Source organism: Staurois parvus, unplaced genomic scaffold, assembly GCF_062004578.1.
Source record: "Staurois parvus isolate SC_StPar_1 unplaced genomic scaffold, SC_StPar_1.0 ptg000283l, whole genome shotgun sequence".
Classification (NCBI taxonomy): domain Eukaryota; kingdom Metazoa; phylum Chordata; class Amphibia; order Anura; family Ranidae; genus Staurois; species Staurois parvus.
In genome coordinates, this window is record NW_028318079.1 from 6,700,894 (window position 1) to 6,727,438 (window position 26,545).

Below are 26,545 nucleotides of genomic sequence, written 5' to 3' on the forward strand. Positions count from 1 at the left end.
GATGTGGGCCTGTTTTACTTTTGAAGTAGATGTGGGCATTATTGAAACAAAGCTCCACTCAGAAGCAGGGGTGGACTGACCATTTGGGAACTCGGGCACTGCCCGAGGGCCCGGGGTCAGTAAGGGGCCCCATGAGATGCCCCTGGTACCTTTTCATAGGCTTTTTTGGGTGTGGTTTGAGTGTGGGTGAAGACACAGGGGCCCCACGATCCCCTGTTGCCCGGGGGCCCCATGAGTTGTCAGTCCACCCTTGGTCAGAAGGACCTTTTTGTGGATCCAAGCAACTCAACTGAAGCCTTTGTATTGTGTCCTGGCTGAGACACTCAAACACAGGATGATGGATGTTTATTGGGCTCTTTACAATTACTCTTTAGCTTGCAGAAAAGCTGCCAAAGCTGAACGTTCACATCCTGTGTTTGTTGTGGGGGATCATGCACAAGGAGCAACTGGCCATTTTTCCCCTGACCAACCACTTTCTCTCCTGACTCCATCCCATAGACCTCAACAATGTCCTGCCTAGAGCCACCACCACCTACAACAGCAATGTCAGGCTGCTCCATGTGTCTCCCAGTCTAGCATCTCAATCCCTTCCATTCTCTCACAGTCTTCCTACTCCCTCCAACCTCTGTTCCCAGTATTCCTCTCTCCTACTCCCAATTTTCAAAACCTTTAAGATAATGTGGTTTACAATATCCTTTAAACACAGTGAACAAGAAAACGCAACTTGACTAACAGTTCTTTGTGTCATGTATTGATTTACTTCAACCAAAACAATATTTCATAAATGTATTTACCATTGATAACATTACATAACAATGAAGGTAAAACAAGAAAAAGCAGTAATATTATTATTACAAGTACTTGCATAGTGTCATCAATTTACACAGCAGTTTACATATACTGAACATTCACACCAGTCCCTAACCCTCAAGGAGCGTACAATGTAAGGTGTACACAATATGGGGATTATTAGATAAGGGTATAACAAACCAACAAAAGTAAATGTTTTTCAATACTGGTCATATGCCATTGTATATTATTATTATTATACAGTATTTATAAAGCGCCAATAGTTCGCTCAGCACTGTACATTACAAAGGGGGACAGAACATGTGACAGAACAATACCAATACAATGCAAAACATGAGGGGATCAAGGGCCCTGCTCTTTTGAGCTTACATATGTAGCAAATCAGGTGCTTTGGATCCAGGAGATGGTTCGTCAGCCGGCATATCCACACATTCCTTTAGCAGTCTTCTCCCCGTGATCAACTTAATATTCTGCTCTAGTCTTGTCGACCCCTATATTGATAAAGATGAACTTGTAATTGCTGTTGCACATGGCCATTATTACAATAGAGAAATATTTCTTGTCATTAAAGGACCTCAGGCTGCATATGTTTAATCCTTGTAACTTGTATTTATTTATTTCAGGCACTTATATAGCGCCATCAATTTATGCAGCACTTTACATATATATTGTACATTCACATCAGTCCCTAACCCTCAAGGGGTGTACAATCTAAGGTCCCTAACTCACATTCATACATACACATACTAGGGACAATTTAGACAGGATCCAATTAACCTTACAGCATGTCTTTGGAGTGTGGGAGTATACTGGAGTAAAACCACACAGGCACAGGGAGAACATGAAAACTCCAGGCAGGTGGCGCCGTGGTTGGGATTTGAACCAACGACCCTAATACTGCCAGGCGGAAGTGCTAACCACTTTGCTGCTGTGCTGCCCATATATCTATAGCACTTTTCTCCCTGGGAACTCAATGCGCTTAGGAGGTGTGGAAGCCATCATGGCCACACTTAGCCAAAACCAGGGTACCTGGAGGTAACCCAGACAAGCACAGGGATACTATGCAAACCCCACGCAGTTAGTGTTCTAGTCTAGTTTTGAAATGAGAACCTTACTTCTGCAAGGCACTACAATTTGGAAAACTGGTCTTTATCCAAAATCCTCTTGAGATTTCTTTAAACGATTTCTTTAATCTAGAACTGGCATTGTGGATGTATACAGCTCCTCCCATACAATCTTGCTATTGTCATGCACTATCCCAGAAATTGTGGAGATTCTATTTAAGAAACAGAGGTTAAGAGGTGTATGTCTGTCTAATTGCAAGCAATCCTATTTCTAACACTTCATGGGATACCGACTGAAATATTGTTGATATATACAGTCAGGTCCATAAATATTGGGACATCGACACAATTCTAACATTTTTGGCTCTATACAACACCTCCCACTTAACAAGTGGGAGGCACATATGCAAACTGTTGTAATTCCTACACCGTTCACCTGATTTGGATGTAAATACCCTCAAATTAAAGCTGACAGTCTGCAGTTAAAGCACATCTTGTTTCGTTTCATTTCAAATGCATTGTGGTGGTGTATAGAGCCAAAAATGTTGGAATTGTGTCGATGTCCCAATATTTATGGACCTGACTGTATTGTTCTTTTTTTTTTTGTAGTGGTGCTTCAAAACCCTGCCTCTACCCAGATCCTACCTCCTAACATTCTGAGATGGTAAAGAAGAGCACCTTTTAGAAAAGCCTATGTAGGCAAAGGCCACATTCCTATCGTGTCCCCACTTACACATAGCATGAAGAGTTTGCAGCGCTATTTGTAAAAACCTTCAGTAGTTGCACTGAATATTGATCTTTAGCTACCAAATAGGTACATTAGCAATGTTCCAGGTTCACTTACTTGGTGGCAAAGGATCACAAGCCTTCTTTTCAAGTGTGACTCCTTGCTCAGAATTTTGGCCATCATTAGCTGTAGTAAAACGGAAAACAATTAAAATTAAAATTGAAAACAAGGAGGGTGAGGTCAGGATCAGGATAGCCCCAAAATACATCTCACACTTTAGACTAAACCAGCAATGGGCAAACTACGGCCCGCGGGCCATATACGGCCCGGCGGACGTTTTAATCCGGCCCGCGGAGCTAGGCTCCCCTCACAGTCCGCCCTGATGACCGGTGGTGCATGAAAATCTGTCTCCTATGAGGATCTGTCCCCCTCGACGTATCTGCACATGTGCCGGAGATCGCCGATCGGCTGCTAATGCCTGAAACTGGCACATGCGCAGATACGTCGAGGGGGACAGATCCTCATAGGAGACAGATTTTCATGCTACACCGGAACGGCGCAGGAACACGGCGAGAGGAACGCGCGGAGCAAAGGTAAGTGAATTGACACAGGGGGGACTTGGGGACCTAATATGGGGGATGAATTAATATGGGGAATGAATTAATATGGGGAATGAATTACTATAGGGGGGATGAATTACTATATGGGGGATGAATTACTATATGGGGGATAAATTACTATGGGGGATGAATTACTATATGGGGGATGAATTACTATGGGGGATGAATTACTATAGGGGGGATGAATTACTATATGGGGGATGAATTACTATGGGGGATGAATTACTATGGGGGATGAATTACTATATGGGGGATGAATTACTATGGGGGATGAATTACTATGGGGGATGAATTACTATGGGGGATGAATTACTATATGGGGGATGAATTACTATAAGGGGGATGAATTACTATATGGGGGATGAATTACTATGGGGGATGAATTACTATGGGGGATCAATTACTATATGGGGGATCAATTACTATATGGGGGATGAATTACTATGGGGGATGAATTACTATGGGGGATGAATTACTATATGGGGGATGAATTACTATGGGGGATGAATTACTATATGGGGGATGAATTACTATGGGGGATGAATTACTATATGGGGGATGAATTACTATGGGGGATGAATTACTATGGGGGATGAATTACTATATGGGGGATGAATTACTATATGGGGGATAAATTACTATATGGGGGATGAATTACTATATGGGGGATGAATTACTATATGGGGGATAAATTACTATATGGGGGATGAATTACTATATGGGGGATGAATTACTATGGGGGATGAATTACTATATGGGGGATTAATTACTATGGGGGATGAATTACTATGGGGGATGAATTACTATATGGGGGATGAATTACTATATGGGGGATGAATTACTATGGGGGATGAATTACTATGGGGGATGAATTACTATATGGGGGATGAATTACTATGGGGGATGAATTACTATGGGGGATGAATTACTATATGGGGGATTAATTACTATGCTTGCTATGGGGGAATATTACTATACTTACTATGGATGACACATACACATCATTCATCTACTTTTGGTCCGACCCCCGGGTCCAATATATGAACCCATTGCGGCCCTCAAGTCAAAAAGTTTGCCCACCCCTGGACTAAACCATAATCCCTTTTAGATTTTTATCCAAAGTTTCTAATAGTTACCTTCAAAATTACTGACTATACTGGCTGGACTCGAGACTTTGAGATTATTGGCTCCTTGGCATTTGAGGTATTAATGGTATCTCAGTCTTTACCTTCCAAGGAGGTCAAACATAGGAAATGTTCCATTCTATAACCCACTCAACCAGTCACTCACTACATCTGCATATGTAAGGACAGCTTGTTCCCTCTAGACCTTATGCTCTCTTCTTCTACAGCCAACACCCTCAGGGGTTCCACCCTATAGGGGAGATTCCTGCTTCCCACAGAAATAGGACAGGACAGAAATATAAATAGCATGGCAGGTAAAACAGTTCTCATATATGTATTTGATCTGTGTGTTTAGCTGTTTGTTTGGATTTTGGCTTTAAATTTCTCATTTTCTTTGTAGGGTCGGGTACTCTGACAAATAGCATGGAACATCTATCACCTTAGTGCATCTCTGTGGGGACAGCTCAGAACCACAACAATTAACTCAACAAATCATTATTACCACTGGTCATTTCATAGAAATGCTGACTGCACTGTCTGACCTGGAATTGGTCAGAGGGTAGAGAATCCACAGATCTGTATGTGAAATAACTCAATAAAAGTATGGCATGACAAGTTGTATAAATAGTGGGTCAGCGGCTAAACCTGTGGCCTTAAAGCCCTGGAGCCCAGGGATTGTGGGGTTTTGGATTTCTCATTATATTTATTAGGGTTTCCTTTTAGGTGCCTTGGCTACCTCCTACAGTTTAAAAGCACCCTGGTTGTTTAATCTCTTGTCAACCACCCAATGCATATGGGTGGCAGCAGAATGAGAGGGCCTTAAAGTGGTATCAAACGTTATATTGCAGCTTATTAATTCTTTGAAGTGGTAGCTGTATTAGTTTTCATTTTAAAGCATTCTTTCCTCTATTTTCATCCATTTCCATGGATGAGACAAACCATTTACCAGTGTCAGGGGTAATTAAAAGGATCAGCTTTTATGTATTCATGTAACATCTTTATCCCAAAAAGAAAAAAATAGTTTGCTGTAACTGATGTGACGGTGCTGTGCCCTGCCACGGTGATAAAAAGAGGTTATGACCCAGGATTCTCATCCAAACGGGTTGAGGGGCTTCAGGGAGTTTACATCATCCAGAGGAAACTGACTTTCCAGTTTCCTCATTGGTTGGTAAAACCTGGTTTTGGACCTGGAGCCCGGAGATTTCATAGAGATCTGGGAGGGATAAAATCTCCAATCCTGGGTTCGTGTTTTGAGAACCACCATCACACTAATTGGGTAAGTGTTTGCTGGGCATTTAGGAGAGACTTGACTAAGGTTCTGGGCTCCACCCCAGCAGAAAGGAAGTAATCGCCCTGAAGGCAGGAGGGTTCCACCTCAACAGACAGAGGACATCTCTATTCAGTAGTACAGATGAGAACCAGAGCAGCAAGGGGCTGCCAAGGGTATGGATCAAGCTTTTGAGAGAGGTACTGAGTCACAGTCTGTGGGACAAGACTAAACACCAGGAGGCTTAATGTATTTTTGTTTTCTTTGGATGGAAGATAAATGCTGAAAACTCCTGCAAGAGAAATGCACAACTAGCTCTCACACTGATTATAAAGTATTAGCTGGAGTTTAGCTTCAATTTGTTATTGTTTTAAAATCTGCTAATACATTTAACACTCCCCTCCCCCCGACTGGCAATGCTACTGTCTACTATGCCTCCTGTGCTCATTCATCCAGAGTTGTGTCTCACTAATACAAGAGGTGTGTATATTTTTGCTAAACTGTAGTAAAACATTAGATTGTAAACTCTTTCACGGACAGGGGGTACGAACGTTCCTACACAAAGGGCCAGTTTACTGTACCTCAGACTTTAAGGGGCCAGACTAGGGACACTGGGAGCACAAAGTGTCCTGGCATCCAAGTGGGAGTGAAACATGCCCTAAATTTGGTGCTTGTGGGAGGAATGGTGCCCCATTGTTAGTGTCAATGGAAGGAATAATCGATTCCAAGCAGAAACAATTTGTCATCATTGAGTTCGTAACAAAGGAGAGGTGCAGACTGTCCAATTTTTGCAGAAAGCTACAGAATGTTTAGAGAGATGACACATGGAAAGAGCAATGTGCATAGATTGACAGCATTTAAAGAAGGGGAAACCAGCACTGAAGACAAACCATGCAATGGAAGACCATCAATGTTGGACAGCCTGCACCCCCACTGCACCAACAATTCAATGACAGCATGTTGCTTCTGCTTGGAATCCAATATTAACCAGCAAAAAGGAAGAAGAAAAGTTACTATATGGGAAAAGTGTTACTCTACCAACCTGTGAAATTTGAATTACCTATATAAGTTTAAAAAAGTTATGTACACTTTTGGCACAATCCTGGTACATAGCTGTCTATAAGATTCACAGCATTGATGTATGTGTTACTTTTACATTTGTTCCATGTGTAGAGGCCCTTCAAATCCTTCCTCTACCCAGACCATACCTCCTGACATTCTGAGATGGTAAAGAAGAGCACTCTTTTTATGTAGATACATTTCACACTCCTATCATGACTCCAGTTACACATACACTATATTGGCAAATGTATTGGGCCAGCCCTCCAAATCATTGGATTCAGGTGTTCCAATCACCTCCATGTCCACAGGTGTATAAAATCAAGCATCTTGGCATGCAGACTGCTTCTACAAACAGTTGTGAAATTTTCAGGGTTTGGGCTTGCCCCTTATTTCCAATGAAGGGAACTCTTATGGTGTCAGCATAGACATTTTGGACAATTTCCTGCTCCTAACTGAACAGTTTGAGGATGGCTCCTTCCTGTTCCAACATGACTGCACCAGTGCACAAAGCAAGGTCCATAAAGACATGGAGGAGCCAGTTTGGGGTGGAGGAACTTGACTGGCCTGCACAGAGTCCTGACCTCAACCCCATGGAACACCTTTGGGATGAATAAGAGCGGAGACTGTGAGCCCGGCCTCCTCCCCTAACATCAGTGCCTGACCTCACAAATGCGCTTCTGGAAAAATGGACAAACATTCCCATAGACACCCTCCTAAACCTTGTGGACGGCCTTCCCAGAAGAGTTGAAGCTGTTATAGCTGCAAAGGGTGGTACAACTCAATACTGAGCCGTAAGGACTAAGTTCATGTGCGTGTAAAGGCAAGCATCCCAATACTTTTGGAAATAAAGTGTATCATGACACATTTAAAGCCCTATTTGTACTGACGTTTAATAGTTGCACGTGCATATTGATCTTCAGCTCCCAAACAGGTACATTAAAAATGACCCAGATTCACTTACTTGGCAAGAAAGTCTCAGAAGCCAACGACTCACATTTATGGGCGTCATTCACTGTAGTAAATTTTATAATAGAGAACAAGTTCATTGAGCATGTGAATTTGGAAAGAAGGGCAAAGTCAAGATAGCCCCAAAATGCACTGGATCACAAACATAAGGATAGATCATAATCTCTTCTAGAACTTTATCGAAATTATTTAATGGTTACCTTCAAAATCACAAACTGTGCTAACTGGACTACTTCAGTTCTCTGGTTCCTTGGCAGTTGAGGTTCTAGTGGTATCTCAAGCTTTATTTTTCAAGGTGGGCAAATATATGAAAGTCCCTATGTAAAACATACCAGACAACCAGATGCTCACCAAATCTGCATATGTGGGGACAGTTACAACCTGTTTTCCCCGGACCTTATGTTCTTTTCTCCAGCAGCCAATACCTTTGATGGTTCCTCCCTGCAGGGTAAATCCCTGCTTCCTTCCAGGGCTAGTCTTAAGCAGGGACGGACTGACCATTTGGGAACTCGGGCACTGCCCGAGGGCCCGGGGTCAGTAGGGGGCCCCATGAGATGCCCCTGGTACCTTTTCATAGGCTTTTTTGGGTGTGGTTTGAGTGTGGGTGAGGACAGAGGGGCCCCATGGTCCCCTATTGCCCAGGGGCCCCATAAGTTGTCAGTCCGCCCATGCACGGTACCCTACAAATCTACTGGCTCATACAAAGAGAAGACTGGGACTAATCTTTAATTAGGTGATACAAGGAAATTTCAGGTGGCAGAAAAATGAAAGTGGAGTTCCAGCGGTTTTTGTGTTTATTAAAAGTCAGCAGCTACAAAAACTATAGCTGCTAACTTTTAGCAACTTCATGTCCGGACACTTTTACCCCCTTCCTGTCCAGGCCAATTTTCAGCTTTCAGTGCTGTCACATTTGAATGACAATTGCGCAGTCATGCAACACTGTACCCATATGAATTTTTTAGCATTATTTTGAGACAGATAAAACTTTATTTTGGTGGTATTTATTCACCACTGGGATTTTTATTTATTTTTTGCTATATAAATGAAGAAGTCCGAAAATTTTGAAAAGAAGTGTTTTTAAATAAATCTTGGCCAAAATGCATTCAGTTATCTTTTTAGTAAAAAAAATAACCCAATTTAGTTTAGAACCAAAAATTATAATTAAAAAAAAAAATTTTTTTTACATTTTTATTTTTTTTTTATATTGTTATTTATGTCTTTTTTTTAAACATACTGTCACCCTAGTAGTACAGTGTCACCATAGTGACACTCCGGACACAGCAGGCACCGGATCGCGGTGCTGCACGCTCCCAGGGAGTGCGCACAGTCTAAAATGGCAGGCGCCGTTTATGAACGCCAACCCGCCCCTGCACTAGCAATTTATATACAACTGCCGGACGGGAAGTGGTTAATAAACACACACTTACATGTCCCGGGGTCCAGCGATGTTCTCACCCGCGCCGTCAATTCTCCCTTCTCTCCACGGTGCCGGCATCTCATCTGTGGGCACCAGGCTGTGACAGCTTGCGGCTTCACAGCCTGGTGCCCACTGCACATATGCAAGTCGCACTGCGCCTCCTAATTGGTCCGGCGGTCTTTTGGGACCTGTGAAAGTTCCCAGGAGACTGCGGGAGGGATTCAAACATCCGGCTCACTTTGAACAAGTATCTGCTCCCCCCCAAAAGGTGCCAAAAATGGCAGTGAAGGGGGGCGAGGAGGCAAATAAGCGGAGCTTCCGATTTGAGTGGAACTCCGCTTTAAGAATACCATTAAATTTCTCAAGAAGAAAGAAAAAAATGTGACATTATATTTACTGATATTTGTATGTTCTAGGATATTTCATAGTATTTAATGCCAGAAAACATACATTTTCTTTAAACAGAACCAAAGTTAATATAAGTACACTCCTGGGGCCTATACATCAAAACTACTCTGCTTATGTAGAGATAAGTATGGAGGTTTGCTAAACCCATCAGAAAATCACACGCAACATTTACCTGAACAGTATCCCCACTTCTGATCCTTATTATAATCTGCTGTTGTAGAGCACCAGAAGCGATCATCTGAGCTGCCATCACTGGTACAGTCTGAATACCATTTGGAGTTATACTTAAATGGGAAGACACAGGGCTGGCCATCAGCATTTCCACCTACAGCAGAGATCACTGTGGGAAAAAGTATAACACAGTTACCTGTCAGGGGAAAATAATATATACTGACGTCCTTCTATGTAAACATAGTGGAAAAAAAATGTATCAAGCAAGAGTAAGAAGAGTATTATTGGAAGGAATCCCATATAAACCATCAGACCTTTTTTTCGATGTAGAAGAATCCTGATTGCTGAGAACTCTAGGCTTAGCTGACCAGAACTCAATTAACCTCCCTGGCAGTATGATTATTTCAGATTTTTGGTGCTGAAAGCGGTACCATTATTTTGCATGGAAATATGTAGTTTTTTTATTGTAGGCTGTAATATTTAGGAATAACTCACTGAAATCTGTCCGAACAAGAGTCTAGTAAACATCCCGTGTAGGACAAAATTTGAAACACGAAATCATAAATTATAATTTAATAAATAATCATAAAAAATAATAATATAATAATAATACATTTAATTCAATAATATAATCAAACCGAAAACACTGAAATGTGAAATATAGCGCCAAGTTCACACATCGCTGAGCTCAGTCGCAAAATCGTTTTCAGTGTCTGATGACGAATTTCCCCACGAATCATTATCACTCAATTCTGCAAGTGGTTCTGATTTACTATCGCTGTTCTCTAGCTGTTCTAAACCCGCTTTTGACCTAAAGGGACACTTTTTGGACGCCATGGACTTTTCTAAGTTTCCAGGCAGAAAGAACAGTAAAAATGCAGACAGGGCACAGGACAAAGCACTCGGGACAAAATGTATGTGAAATGGGTTGAAACAGCAATGTTTTACTATGTAAAATCGTTTTGAAAAAAATGAAAATTTTTTTTAAATTTTCAAATTTCCCGCCGCCGCCGGCGCCCGTACGTCCCGACGTCACAGGGACTGGAACACAGAAGCCGGATGCCGGCATCAGCCAGAGGAGATGGCCGGGGATGCTGCAGGGGACACATCGCGGGAGCGAAGGACAAGGTAAGCTCTGCAGGGACTCCCTATGCAGCGCCACATGGTAAGCCCGAGTGTAGCTCGGGGTTACCGCATTTGGTACTGACATTTTACCCCAAGCTACACTCGGGAATACCGCTAGGGAGGTTAAATACCATTTTAAGCCCTGCTCAAGGACTAAGCTTTATTGGAAGAAAAAAAAAAACAAATTAATAGTCACTATCTTTAATAAAGCAACATAAATTACCATAGACTATGGGCACCCGAAGCTTACAGTGCCAGATTTTACAGTATTCCTTACAGCGAATGGGCAGCTAATGTGCATGCATCCAATGTGCAAGGCACCGAATGGTGGGAGGGCACTTATTAAGTCTCGTTCACACCTGAGCATGGTGTTTTTGTGCATTGTTTTGCGCATTTTGATGCACATTTGCGAATGTTTGTGCGTGATTTGTTCAGCCATTTTCAGGCTTTTTGAGTTCTGTCATTTTGTATTAGCCAATAGAGGAAAAATGAATCTGTGACAATTGTTGCCATGCCAGAAAAATGCTCTTGATCATTCGACAAAATGCACTACAGTGCATGAAAACACACGATTATGTATTTCTATGGGAATGAAAATGCGCAAAAAATGCATCAATCTGCCCGGATGGAGCTGCAAAATTAGCTCCAAAGCTTTTTTTGAGCTTCAGGCATTCTGCTTCAGGCGACTTGGAGTGGAGATGTGAACCATCTCCATACAGTAAGGCCGGCCATACATGGGTCGAAATTCGACCGATTTTTCATCCGAAAATCGGACCTAAGAATAATCGGCCGAGTTTTGCTCTGTTAGTGGGTCAATGGCACCAGCCAATTTTCGTGGTTCCTCCCCTTTTCAGTGATCGGGCATGTTGGAAAATTCATGAAAAACAACCGATTTTTGACTCAATGATGGTCAAATCGTACGATCGTTTTTCCAAAAAGAATATGCACATGAGCCGTGACCTGGAAGGAACAGAAGTTTTGCATGTTATATGGGGTGAACTTTATAACTTGGTTGGCCGATTTTCAAAATCAATGATGGCACCATCAGATTACCGAGCGAACAACATTTTCGGACGAAAAATCATTCGGAATTCGAACCATGTATGGCCTGCATAATACTGATTTTTTTTTTCCCCTGAGCATTTTGGAACTACAGTTGTGAATGGAGCCTCAAGGTGTCACCAGGAAGATACTGAAGACGAAGATGACACCGCCTAGGCGATCGGAAACGGAAGGTGTCCTCCCTCCCTGTAGTCTTTTGGGACACATGACAGGTCCCAGAAGACTACAGGACCATTCATGAAGCGCAGCGCTACTCATGCATGTGCAGTGGGTACCCGATTGTGAAGCCGCAAGCTGTCACAGCCGAGTGCCCACACTGAAGATGCCGGCCTCCTGGAATACAGGACAGCCGGTGAAACGGGCAGCGGGGGACACACCGCGGGACCGAGGGACAAGTAAGTGGCTATTTTTTAAAAGTCAGCAGCTACAGTTTTTGTAGCTGCTGACTTTTATTTTTTGACAGGTGAGTGGAACTCCGCTTTAAACCAGGGGTCTCCATCCTGCGGGGATCGTCAGCTTTCTTTACAACTTTTCATAGAGCGGGTCCGGTGTCACCCCGTATAGGTTGCATGCCGACGATCCCCGCAGGATCGATCGGATCTGCAGATTGAGCATAATGGATGGGAGTCCAATCCATTATGCTCCCCAATCCGCAGATCCGATCCATCCTGCGGGGATCGTCGGCATGCAACCTATACGGGGTGACACCGGACCCGCTCTATGAAAAGTTGTAAAGAAAGCCGCGATCCCCACAGGATGGATCGGATCTGCGGATTGGGGAGCATAATGGATCGGAGTCTGCGGGGATCGTCGGAGAGGGTGTCACCAAGTGTTATCGCTCCGGGTGACACCAACCCTAGGGACGGCCCTAGATGTAGAGACCGGTGGAATAGTAGACAGTTTCTGCTTTCTTGGGTCAGTTGTTAACAAAAAAGGATCCATCAGCCAAGAAAACCACACACATTGCCACTTACAAGAGCAAGGATGTAAAGATCTTCAACAGTACTGATGTGTCTATAAGTACAAGGATCAGAATTGTTGGAGTTTTGGTATTTTTTGTCACTCTCTAAGGATGTGAAATCTGCACAACGTAGAAGCAAAATAGGAAATGATATGATCTAATGGTGGCAAGTACTGTATGTACCTATCCCCTAAACAGAACCATGGATAATATTTATAAGGTAACATATAACTATGCTTTAACTGAAACAACTGATAATATGCATTCGCTTCTGGGACCTATACATCACCACTGTTCTGTTAATGAGATAAGTATGGAGCTTTGCTAAACCCACAGTGTATGATCAGCAAGACCAAACACAACACTTACAATTACGTGTACAGTATCCCCACTTCTCATCCTTATCATAATCCTCTGTTGTAGCGCACCAAAGACGTCCTTCAGGGTTGTCATCACTGATACAGTCCGAATGCCACTTGGACTTATACTTAAATGGGAAGACACAGGGTTCGCCAGTAGCTCTACCACCTACAGCATACATCACTGTGAAAAAAAAGCATAAAAGAGTTACCTAGCAAGGAAAAATAATGTACAGACAAAACAATGGCTGCAACAGCACAGAATACGCCTTCTGGAGTGGCCCAGACAGAGTCCTGACCTCAACCCGATTGAAATGCTGTGGCATGACCTTAAGAGAGCGATTCACACCAGACATCCCAAGAATATTGCTACACTGAAACAGTTTTGTGAAGAGGAGTGGTCCAAAATTACTCCAGATCGTTGTGCAGGTCTGATCTGCAACTACAGGAAACGTTTGGTTGTGGTTATTGCTGCCAAAAGGAGGGTTAACCAGTTATTAAGTCCAAAGGTTCACATACTTTTTCCTCCCTGCACTGTGAATGTTTACATGTTATGTGCAATTAAACCATGGCAACATCTAATGTTTGTGTAGTATTATGTTCAGCAGACTGTGTTCTTCTATTGTTGTGACTTAGATGACGTTCAGAGCACATTTTATGCCCAATTCATACAAAACTCCACGTAATCCCAAGGGGTTCACATACTTTTTCTTGCAACTGTATATATACACTGTATGTTGAAATGCATTTTTATCACAAAATATCTGAAAAATATTTTTAAAAATAAATTTTCAAATATACTGTATGACTTTAAAAATACAATTAATCTACATTTTTTAAATATATTGAATATGGGCAAAATTTTAAATATATTTTTCTTCCATGTGGGGGGGGGGGGGTAAATCCTCTAGAGGGCAAGTGGTTAGCAAAAAAAAGTCTTAAAGCTAAACTCCGAGATAAGGAAGTAATGTCTGAATAAGAATCCTGTGTATTCAAACTAGAATCTTCGTGTGCTTTGTGTATTTCTTCCAGATCTCTGCAGCAATCCAGTGTAAACCGTTGCCCCTGTGCAGGCACTTCCTGTAATAATGACCGGTTGCTATTGCTCTATCATGTTATTCAGAGTGACTGGTCTTGTCCCCGCCCCCTTCCTATTGTTTCTACAAGCATCCTGTGATGGGTGTGGCCTGCTGAGCACCTCCCTCAGCTATGCTCTTTGGCCAGGCTAGTGGGGATGTCACTCCCACATATACAAGAAGGAAATCCCCGAGTTTGAAAAGACAAATAGTGCACACAAAGTACATATATATATCCTTTGTAGCTATTGAGAAATTAAATAGATGAAACCATCTTCAGCAGTATCAATATGTCTTTGAGTACAAAGATCAGAATAGTTGGGGGTGTAGTATTGTCTGTCACTCTCCAAAGCTGCCCATCCATGGGTCACACTTTGACCAGTTCAGCAGGGACTGGCCAGATATCTCTATGTGGCCACTGTGGTGAAATATAAACCAATCAATAGAGCGACTTATGTTCAACCGCCTTGTTGGTATATTCCCACTTGATCAGTGCCAAAGGCCATAGACTGCAGTGATGACAATGAGACCAAAACACAACACTTACATTTACAGGTACAATATCCCCACTTCTGATCCTTATCATAGTCCGCTGTTGTAGCGCACCAGAGTTGCCCTTCAGAGGTGTCATCGCTGGTACAGTCCGAATACGATTTGGACTTGTATGTAAATGGAAAGGCACAGTGCTCACCATGAGCAGTTCCACCTACAGCATACTTCACTGTGAAAAAAAGTATAAAATAGTTACCTTGTGAAGGAAATAATATACAGAAATAGGGTCTGGGGGTGCAGTAAAAAAGGTTAGGGGGCATAATGTCAACACTGTGAATCACTGAAAGTCTGTCAAATAGGGTCACGACCTGGGAAACACTAGTATGTATCAGGCTGACACAGAACCTGTCCTCTTTATTTTATATGTTCCTATCAGAGTCCCTATTTAAATCAGGAGTCCTCATCAGAGGCCTCCTTTACACTGAGTTCCCATCAGGTGTCCCAATGAGGGTGCCTCCATCAGAGTTCCCCCTTTTATCAACTGTCACCAGCAGAGTGCCCCCTTACATCAGGGTCCCTATCAGAGTACCCCCTTACATCAGGTTTCCCCATCAGAGTGCCCCCTTACATCAGGTGTCCCCATCAGAGTGCTGCCCTTACATGGATTGTACCCATCTGTGTGCCTCCTTACGTCAACTGTCTGCATCAGACTGGCTCATGGATTAATGCATGCATTTTCAGAGACCTGGGGGGGGGGGGGCACAGCTAAAATCTGGGTGGGCACAGCCCACCCCAACACCCCCCTAGATCCGTCCCTGTACAGAAATCTTTCGGGAGTAGGGCTACACTGCTTTTTAAGGACTCTCCGTTCTCCTCCCAGGTCGCTCAGGCACCTGGAGCTGTAGTTTCCTTTCAGAGAGGAGCGATTCCACCTGTGCATAATTAAACTACACCTCCCACTGTTCTCTCATCAGTAACTCCTCCTTAGTATCCAGTACTGACCAATCAAAGAAGAGCATAAGAAAGTCAATGGGATCACAGCAAGTGGATATGCTGGGACTTGTTGTTCCACAAATGGTTCGGTGCATTTCACTTAAACTTTCCTTAAAGGGTCCTTATGCCAGCAGTTGGTTACTACACCAATATATACTGACATAACTGCAAAGTGAAAACAAAAAGAAAGCGCACCAACCTTGCGCATTCCCATATGGAAGAGAAATATATTTTCAATATATTTAGAAGAAAAAATTATACATGCGACATATATTTACAATATATTGGCCTACACTAATATATTTTAACATGTATTCAAAAAATGTAAATTAAAATATATTTTTCCAAAGCATATATTTAAAAATATATTTTTCAAAATATATTTTTGAACATCTAAAAAATGCATGTAAGCGACTGTAAACGATGATGTGTACATGGACACATAGGAAAACATTAGGGAGAGTTCAGGGGCTGCTGAAAAAAACGCAGAAAAGCTCCTAAATGTAAGTTTAGCAGCTGCAGTGTACATGAGCCCATAAAATAACAATTTCAATCTTGAAAGTTGATCTACTGGATGCATTCTCATACCAGAAGGAGACTGGGGCCTGGGAGTATGAGGGATTCTTAATTATTGATATGCCAAACCTTTAATCAGGCATTACAAAGAGATGAAGGTGGCAAAACGATTGAAAATACCATTAAATCTCTCAAAAGAGAAAACATTTTAAAGTTATATTTATAGACGTGTTATATGTTCTGTGATATTTGATAGGTTCCAATGCTGGAATATATATAGCGAATCTTTAAACAAACCCCAGATAATATCTGTAAGCTTCTGAGGCCTATATATCACAACTGTTCTATGTAGAGATAAGTATGGAGATTTGCTAAACCTACAGCATATCATCAGCAAGACCCAACACAACACTTACAATCACATGAACAGTATCCCCATGTCTGATCCTTGTCATAATCTGATGTTGTAGAGCACCACAGACGCCCATCGGAAGCTCCATCCTTGGTACAGTCCGAATATGACTTGGACTTGTATGTAAATGGGAAGACACAGGGCAGACCGTTACCGTTTCCACCTACAGTATAGATCACTGTAGAAAAAAAGTATAACAGAGTTACCTAGCAAAGAAAAATAATATACAGACGTCCTCTATATACCTAATGCATACAAAGATTTATCAATGAAGAGTTAAAAGAGTAATAATGTGAAGAATCCCATGTTAACCATCAGAATTTATATAGTATATGTAACAAAGTGCAGTGCTAAAAAAATATTTATATATATTGCGGAATGGTAAAGTGTAACACCTAAAAGTGCAAAAACATTACTAATATATATATATATATATATATATATATAACTGTTTTTTTTAAAATGCATTTTTTTCTGATGCATTTTTTTCTGATGTGCTTTACATTTTGTCACTCAAAGTGCATATGTCTCCATAAACTTCTTACCAGTTACCAGCCCTTAGATGTGGTGGCTGCATTAGTTTTCTTTTTCAAGATTATATTTCTTTATTTCACCTGGTGATTCTGCCAGTAACACACTTACAGTTGTAGGGTGACTACACTCACTTCTCCACTGTATCCATGCGTTGTCAGCCAAGCTGCTTTCCTGAATAGCACAAAAAACAGGTCCTCCTCTACTCATTTTCATTACACAAATTGGTGGGTGGGGAGGTATTTGTAGTTTACAGAAGGCAAATTGGAAAGCAGAAAATGTACTGACTGAAATGCAAGAAGTACAACCACCTAAATCTGTGTTATCAACCTCTTCTAGTCCTTGTCCAGCACAGTGGGAGAGGGAGAAGCAGTACAAGGAACCAATCAGTTGTGTTTCAGTACTTATGTGCTAATAAGTAACATGCTGATAGGAGGAAAGAGCAGAGTGAGAGAGATTAAGGCCCCTTTCAGATGGGGCGGACCCACCAGTGGATCCCTTTGCTCAGCGGGGGATCTCTCCGTTGATCCCTCGCTGAGCAAGCGGATGACAGGTCTGTGTCCGCTCCATGCTGCACAGCAGACACAGACACCGCCTGCTTTTTCCTATGGGGCGGTCAGATGGAAACAGACCGCCTGTCTGTTTCCACTTAACTGTCATCCAATCTGATCCGCTGTACAGGATCGGATCAGATGCTGGTGGGTGTCAGCGGACACCTGAGGCCCATAGAGGCCTTTGGATGGTTCAATCAGGTCCGCCTAAAAACCTGACAGATGGACCCAATCAGACCATCAGTGTAAAGGTGTCTAACTTATCAGTCTGCTGCTTCTCCTTTCAATGTCCAGTCACATGTGGGCAAAGGAGTTGGGGGGAGGGGAACAAAACCTGTAAGTGTTGCAAAACTGCAGCAGAAAAAAAATCAAGTCTTCTGAAATCTCAGAACTGGGGGAACAGAAATACAATTACTTTGGCAGGTAAAATGGCTCCCTTATATGTTTTCATCTGTGTATTTAGCGGTTTGCCTGGAGCTTTCACACTGATGGTCTGATTGGGTCCATCTGTCAGGTTTTTAGGTGGACCTGATTGAACCATCCAAGAGCCTCTATGGGCCTCAAGTGTCCGCTGACACCCACCGGCATCTGATCCAATCCTGTACGGCGGATCGGATTGGATGACAGTCGGGTGGAAAAAGACAGGCGGTCTGGAGCTTAGCTTTAAATATTTAATTTCCTGTGCAGGGATGGGTACATCTATCATCCTAATGCATCTCTGAAGAGTTAACTTGGAACCACAGCAATTAACTGAACATGCCAGTGGTAATCCACAGGTCAGTTCACAGAAATGCTGACTGCACTGCCTGGCCTGGAGTTAGTCAGTGGGTAAAGAATCCATAGATCTATATGTGAAATACTGCAATAAAAGTATGGTATGCAAAACGTGTAAAAATAGTGGCTAAGTGGCTAAACCTGTGGCCATAGGTGTGCGCAACCTATTGCATTAGGGTGTGCACCCCAAAAGCTCAAACACACATCTGTGTGTATGTATATATATTTATATACACACGCACTCTTACAGATAGTATTTTATACAAATACATGTAAACAAACGTTTTCAAATGTATTAAAATATGGACAGAGTCAGTAGGGCAGAAGTTGGTGTGCATAGGGGGAATCTGTGCCGCAAGGGGTGATCAAGGTGTGCCCAGGCACACTTGGCACACCCTGTGCGCACACCTATGCCTATGGCCTTGGAGCCCAGCGATCGTGGAGTTTTTGAAATTCTCATTATATGTCTTAGGGTTTTCTTTGGGTGCTTTGAATGCTTTCCACAGTTTAAAAACACACTGGTTGTTTAACCTCTTGCTAATGAACCAACACATATGTGTGGTAAGTGGGTCTTAATGCCCACGTGCCACACCTATGCTTTCATTATACACTGACAGCTCCAGGTCCCAGTCCACAAACAGAAGCTGGTGGGGGGGGATTCTTATTGTGTAACCACTGTAATATTAAATCATAGCAGCTACATCAGGAAATTTTCAATCCAGAAAGTGGTCTAGAAAACAGCATTGGTGGAACCCCAGTTAATATTTGTAATTTTCTGTGGCCTATGTATCACAACTGTTCTGCTTATAAAATAATAAGTATGGAGCGTTGCTAAACCCAAAGCATATCATCAGCAAGACCAAACACAATACTTACATTTACAGGAGCAGTATCCCCATAGTCCATCTGTATCATAATCCGCTGTTGTAGCGCACCAAAGACGCCCATTAGAGCTTCCATCAGTGGTACAGTCCGTATACCACTTGGACTTATACTTAAATGGGAAAGCACAGGGCTTGCCAGCAGCATTTCCTTCTACAGCTGAGATCACTGTGGAAAAAAAATGTATAGCAGAGTTACTTAGCGTTGCCTTATATTATTTAAAGAAAAGTTTTTGTCCGTGGAGATCAGCTTTAAAAAGCAAAACAACTAAAAAAATTGTTTTTCATTTAAATCCAATGCATTTTCTTCATGTGCCTCTTCTTTTGTCACTCAAATTGCATATGCCTGCCTAAAAAGCTTACAGGACCAAATTTTAGAAATACAGGGTCCCCTACTGCGCATGGGTGTCCCCTACTGCACATGAACGAGCTCTACTGCCCATGGGTGACCCCTACTGCGCCTGGACAACCCCTACTGCCCATGGGTGACCCCTACTGTGCACGGACGACTCCTATTGCCCATGGGTGACCCCTACTGCGCATGGATGACCCCTACTGCCCATAGGCAACCCTTACTGCCCATGAACGAGCCCTACTGCCCATGGGTGACCCCTACTGTGCATGGATGACCCCTATTGCCCATGGGTGACCCCTACTGCGCATGGACAACCCCTATTGCCCATGGGTGACCCCTACTGCGGATGAACGACCCCTACTGCCCACAGGTAACCCCTACTGCGCATGTACGACCCCTACTGCCCATGGGTGACCCCTACTGCCCATGGGTGACCCCTGCTGTGCATGGACGACCCCTACTGCCCATGTTTAACCCCTACTGCGCATGGATGACCCCTAATGCCCATGGGAGACCCCTACTGTGCATGGACAACACCTAATGCCCATGGGCGACCCCTACTGCACATGGGCGACCCTTATTGCCCATGGGTGACCCCTACTGCCCATGGGCGGCCCCTACTGGCCACACGCCCAACACACAAGTTAGCAGGTAGTGGAAGAGCACATACAGTGAAGGAAATAGGTATTTGCTCCCCTGCTGATTATGAATGTTTGCTCACTCACAAAAAATTTATTTGTCTAAAAATCGAATGGTAGGTGTATTGTAACACTGAGACAGAATAGCAACAATAATTTCAAAAGAAATGCATGTCTAACAAATGATGCACTGATGTGCATGTTCATGAGGGAAATATGTATTTGATCCTCTTCACAAAACATGACTTAGTACTTGGTGGCAAATCCCTTGTTGGCAATTACAGAGATCAGACGTTTCCTGGAGTTGGCCACCAGGTTTGCACACATCTCAGGAGGGATTTTGGCCCACTCCTCTTGACAGATCCTCTCCAAGTCATTAAGATTTGCTGGCTGACGTTTGGCAACTCAAACTTTCAGCTCACTCCACAGATTTTCAATCGGATTAAGGTCTGGAGACTGGCTAGGCTACTCCAGCACCTTAATATGCTTCTTCTTGAGCCACTCCTTTGTTGCATTGGCCGTGTGTTTTGGGTCATTGTCATGCTTATTTCCTTCACTATATCAAGGTATCCCCAGGAAGACCTTGAAGACAAAAGTGACACCCTATAGGTGGAAACTCAACAAAAGGAAACTTTCCTAGGCTGGCAAGACTGCATAAGACTGGAAAAAGAAGCAATGGTGACACTAGGTGTGCAGCTGTATTTATTTGTTTATTTTTTGTTGGAGGGTTTAATATCATTTTACCTGAAACTGTGGATTTAAATATATTGGAATATATTTTTTTAAAATTACATTTACAGTGATTGTTTTTAAGGCTAATGTTGTACTAATTGGATTGTGTAATTTTACATACAAACGTTCTTTCTGATGTGCAGTAAATTATAATGAAACATTGCAAAACAGGTAGTCAGTCATGGCATTTGATACAAATTAATGAAACTGGCTAAGGGTTTGCATCTCTTGCAGATGAATGATACTATATGTAGCACTAACCCTATAGGAGCCTACTGAGTTTAATATGGTCCCCCTAAGCTCTGCACAGCCAGGCAGCATACATTTTCCACACTTTTTATCAGAGGCAGTAATACAGTCCTTGAGCTGTTTTTTTTTGTTTGTTTTTATTGAGGGGTTAACAACTTGGATAGGGTCTAGGCTGGGGCGGACTGACCATTTGGAAACTTGGGCACTGCCCTAGGTCAATAGGGGGCCCCATGAGATGCCCCTGATACCTTTTTCATAGACTTTTTTGAGTTTGGACAAGGACACAGGGGCCCCATGATCCCCTATTGCCCAGGGGCCCCATGAGTTGTCAGTCCGCCCCTGGGTCTAGGGGTATATGGGATGCCCAAGGAACTGCAAAATTGAGGACAAACTTCTTGGCAAACTGTACACTGTACAAAAATGTGGAACAGAAAAATAGCACTGTCTCTTTAAGGAGCACTGAAGTCCACTTGATGTACCTCCTCAGACCCCAGATGAATCCTTTCTCTTTCACCCAGCTGCACTGAGGGTATACCTGGGAAAGGAATTCCAAGACCTGGCAATTAAGTAGTCCCGGATGAGAACTAGTTGGGTCTTGCGATCTGATCGCCCTCTCCCTTTATCTGGCCCAGGGGGTGTAGAAGTACTCACACTGTCCTGTTAGTTTGATGGGTTGCAGCTACTTTCAGGCTTTACACTAGGCTGCCTCCTTCCCTGAAGACAGGGTTGTCCTCCCTAGGAGACTTGGCACAGGAGAGATCCTTCTGTCCAGAAACCAGCCTGTAGGTAGGCTCCTCTCCCTGGGGCCACCTCCCAGACTCCACACTCCAGCACATTCTTTCAGTCCATCTTCCACCCGACTCAACACTACCCCTAGAGCACAGGCTCTGCCACATGTAAGGGTTGCTCTTAGCCACCATGCTTGGCTTCCTGCCTGGGGATGGGTCAAGTTCCCTTAAACATGCAAATCTAGGCCTCCTCCCCTTCTCCACCCCTCTTCCAAAAAATTCCAGCAGTTTCCGGAAGGGTGGGAGGGCTCCAGAAGCCCTGCCCTGTACAGTCTCCCAGCCTGTCCTGAGGTGACCTCTCTACCTAACTCCCAGGCTGACTGATCCCGAGCTTCTAACAAGCCTCTGACTCACAAAAATCCTATCTAGCTAAATTAGAGGGCGCTACATATAGAATAGTGGATGTGTTTCCAGATCTAGAGGAAAGTCCTTTAAAACTGAGAGAATCCATTAAAATTCTTATAACAGCCAATAGAAAACTAATATTCAATACTTCCTTTGCAGTGCTTAGTTTTTAACTAATCCGTTATTTTCTGTCTGGGTAATAAAGGAAGCAATCTTCAACAATCAGCAAGCAGCACAGTGGCTAAATGGTTATCCCTTTTGCCTTGTAGCACTAGGGTTGCTTGTTCAAAGCCCAACCATGACACCACCTGCCTGGAGTTTGCATGTTCTCCCTGTGCCTGTGTGGGTTTCCTCCCACACTCCAAAGACATGCTGGTAGGTTTATTGGCTCCTGTCTAAATTGGCCCTAGTATGTGTATGAATGTGACCTCACATCCTATGCTCCTTGAGGGTTAGGCAATGATGTGAATGTACAATATATATATGCATGTGTGAAGTGCTGCATAAATTGTAAAGTACCTGAAAAAAATAAAAACACAGCTTTGTATATGCTAATGACTCTACACACATAGGATGAAAATATAGAAAACCTCATAAAAAATATAACGAAAACTAAAATTATGATGACAAAGACACATCACTTTAGAGATGTAGTGTCTGGTGGATTTGATTTGAAGCTTCACCAGAAGATCTTCAAAGTTCCACATTAGGATCTCCATTATATTCAGTGGTGGTCCATTCACACCTGAGGGTTGTGTCTCTTGAAGATTACAGATTGTCTCTCGAAAAAGGACATTCGTTTCTTTGGGTGTAGAGTAGAGCATTTTGGCCCCAATAGATTTCAATGGCCCCAGTAGACTTTTTCACATGTTTTCTTGCTTAGTAACGAGCTTTCCATTGGCTAAAAAAAAAACCATTCAAGCCTAAAAAGACTATACAATGTCTGAATAAACACTCAAAAATCAACCCCAGAAGATGACCAAAGATGCTCAGCTCAAGTGTGAACGGGTCCTCAAATCGAAAAGCAACTTACCTGATAGTGGAACCTCTGTCTGATCTAAGAAGTCAGGCAACAGATGGGGTAAATTATTTACGAATGCCAGGAAGCCCTCTATCCTGTCGAAAAACTCCAACCACACAAAGGAACTCTCCTGTTTATTCCACTGCCTTTGGAGCGCATAAACAGAAGGCTTCCAATTGTGTGAATCATTCAATATTTTTTAAAATGATTCTAAACACAAAACATGTTTTAACTTATAGCATTCTCTGATGTATTAAGATAAAAAAAAACCTCCTGTGCGCTGTCCCCCCTGCCCCCCAACCTTCCTTATGCTTTCATGCACCTGATCCGTTTTAGCCTTTCACTATTCTATCCAAATGTTGCCTTTAGACATACAGTATTTAAACATCATATAGCAGACACCACAAAATTACTTTTGCTTGTTGGATAACCTTTCCTTTCTTGTTAAATTTAAAGGATAAGTTCACCTTTTAAAAAAAAAAAAATGAATGCACATCTTTTTGCAGGTAAAAAACCGCGCATTTATTGTTTTTTTTATTTTTATTAGGAGCCTGTAAAGCAATGCACCCACGGTCAGCAGTACAATGGCAACAGAAACAACACCTCCTGCGCTCAGGGACCCAGATCAAGGGTGGGTAGATGGATAGACCACTCAGGAAGCTCGTCCAACGATGGATCAAAGGTTGTGCAGCTCTTAACAAGGCTGGGGAGGCCCTACCAGTACTGCAGAGTGAAAACAAAAAAGCGCACCAACCTTGCGCATTACCTCAATAAAAAGCTGTGATTTTATTAAAATGTGATGTATATTCACAAACAAAGCAGTATAACAGGTGTATAAAATCGTAAAAGGAACATTGAAGTGCAAGACCAGTGCGAATCAGATCAAGCGGGGAGACTCTCAAAATTCAACTGACGCGTTGCAAAGGGGGGTCCCATATTCCTCAGAGCTAAGCAGGTACAATACATCGCATTTTAATATTATTATTATTATATAGTATTTATATAGCACCAAAAGGTTTGCTCAGCGCTATACAATATAGTGGGGGACAGTACATGAGAGAATACAGTAACAAAACAATACACGGGGGGTTCGAGGGCCCTGCTGTTTCGAGCTTACAATCTAGGAGGGAGGGGATAATGGTACAGGAGGAAATGGCTGTGGGGGATGGAGTGGTAGGAGGAGTGGAGGAGATCGGCTGTTAGGTGAGGGCGGGGTAGGCTTCCGTGAACAGATGGGTTTTCAGGGTGCGCCTAAAGGTGAGGAGGGTAGGTGACAGTCTGATGGATTGGGGTAGTGAGTTCCAGAGGATGGGAGAAGTCCTGGAGAAGTCCTACAGTCGGGCGTGGGAGGAGGAGACCTGGGAGCTAGAAAGTAGGAGGTCTTGTGAGGAGCGAAGAGTACGAGTTGGGTGGTATTTGGGTATCAGGTCGGTGAGGTAGTTTGGGGCAGCGTTATGAATGGCTTTGTATGTCAATGTTAGTAGTTTGAATTTTTTACGTTGGGCAATCGGAAGCCAGTGGAGGGAATGACAGAGGGGGGTGGCAGAAGCGGAGCGGTTGGTAAGGTGGATAAGTCTGGCCGCTGAGTTCAGGATAGACTGAAGCGGGGATAGCCTGTGTTGGGGTAGGCCGGTGAGGAGGGAGTTGCAGTAGTCCAGGCGTGAGATAATAAGGGAGTGAACGAGTTGTTTAGTAGTGTCTGGGGTTAGGAACGTACGTATCTTGGAGATGTTGCGGAGGTGGTAATAAAATCACAGCTTTTTATTGAGGTAATGCGCAAGGTTGGTGCGCTTTCTTTTTGTTTTCACTCTGCAGCAGTACAATGGCTCCTGCAGACTGTCCATGTAAGCTGTCTACTTGTACCTCGTACAGGCTGGCAGTCACACAATGACAGGAATCATCAATGAACTACCTACAGCTCTCACCTGCGCTCTGGTAGTCCATTGAAAACTACAAGCCGTCAGCTGCAAACTCTAATGCTAGTTGTAGTTTTCCTTAAAAACGGTTGAACATTGAACAGATGTACCTAGTAAAGTGACCAGTGAGTGCATATAGACACGTGTACCAGCCACTTTATTGGGTGCACCTGTTCAATTGCTTGGTAAAACAAATTGCTAATCAGCCAATCACATGGCAGCAACTCAATGCATTTAGGCATCTAGACGACTTGCTGAAGTTCAAACTGAGCATTAAAATGGGGAAGAAAGGGGATTTAAAGTGGAGCTCCACCCAAAAGGGGAAGTTCCGCTTTAAGCCTTTGTCCCTTGCTCCCCATTAAGGAATGGCACCTTGACAGGTACCCGCTCCCACTTCCGCTGCAACTACCTAGGCGATCGGAAGCAGAAGTTGTCCTTCTACCCTCCCTCGTGTGACAGATCCCAGAAGACTACGGAGCCATTCACAAAGTGCAGCGCTTCTCACGCATGTACAGTGGGCACCCAGCTGTGAAGCCGCAAGCTGTCACAGCCAGGTGCCCACATTGAAGATGCCGGCACCAGGGAGAGAAGACGGCCAGAAGAAAACCAGCCGTGGTGAGGACATTGCTGGACTGAGGGACAGGTAAGTGTCTATATTTTAAAAGTCAGCGGCTACAGTTTTTGTAGCCGCTGACTTTTATTTTTTTTAAGTGGGACTCCGCTTTAAGTGACTTGGAATGTGGCATGGCTGTTGGTACCAGACGAGCTGGTCTAAAAATTTCAAAAACTGCTGATTTACCGGGATTTTCACACACAATCATCTCTAGGGTTTAAAGAGAATGGTCCAAAAATATCCAGTGAGTAGCAGTTGTGTGGACGAAAATGCGTTGTTGATTTCAGAGAAGAATGGGCATACTGGTTTGAGATGATAGAAAGCAAAAGTAACTCAAATAACCACTCATTACAATCAAGGTATGCAGAATACCATCTCTGAACGCACAACAAGTCGAACCTTAAAGCAGATGGGCTACAGCAGCAGAAGACCACACCGGGTGCACTCCTGTCAGCTGAGAACAGGAAATCCTACAATTCGCACAGGCTCACCAAAACTGGAGAATGGAAGATGGGAAAA

The 26,545-nt window shown here is 43.1% G+C and overlaps 1 protein-coding gene across 1 annotated transcript; it reads right to left on the minus strand.

The window, feature by feature from the left end:
* Positions 1 to 735: 735 nt before the first annotated feature.
* LOC149458579 (epididymal sperm-binding protein 1-like) lies at positions 736 to 25,441 on the minus strand. Its single transcript, XM_089682006.1, has 9 exons — positions 25,423 to 25,441; positions 19,365 to 19,538; positions 16,637 to 16,810; positions 14,767 to 14,940; positions 13,154 to 13,327; positions 9,638 to 9,805; positions 7,636 to 7,686; positions 2,719 to 2,787; positions 736 to 1,301 (listed from the first exon to the last, which is right to left on the minus strand). The coding sequence occupies exons 1-9, from the start codon at positions 25,439 to 25,441 to the stop codon at positions 1,273 to 1,275; spliced, it is 1,032 nt and encodes a 343-aa protein (XP_089538132.1). The 3' UTR covers positions 736 to 1,272.
* Between the last annotated feature and the right edge of the window lie 1,104 nt (positions 25,442 to 26,545).

Bases quoted from the DNA above. Each gene is read 5' to 3' on its own strand.
- LOC149458579 (XM_089682006.1), bottom strand. The intron at 13,328-14,766 runs GTAAGTGTTGTG...TTTTTTTCACAG, and splicing joins GGGATATTGTACCTGTAAAT to TGATGTATGCTGTAGGTGGT. The intron at 2,788-7,635 runs GTAAGTGAATCT...GTTTTACTACAG, and splicing joins TTCTGAGACTTTCTTGCCAA to CTAATGATGGCCAAAATTCT.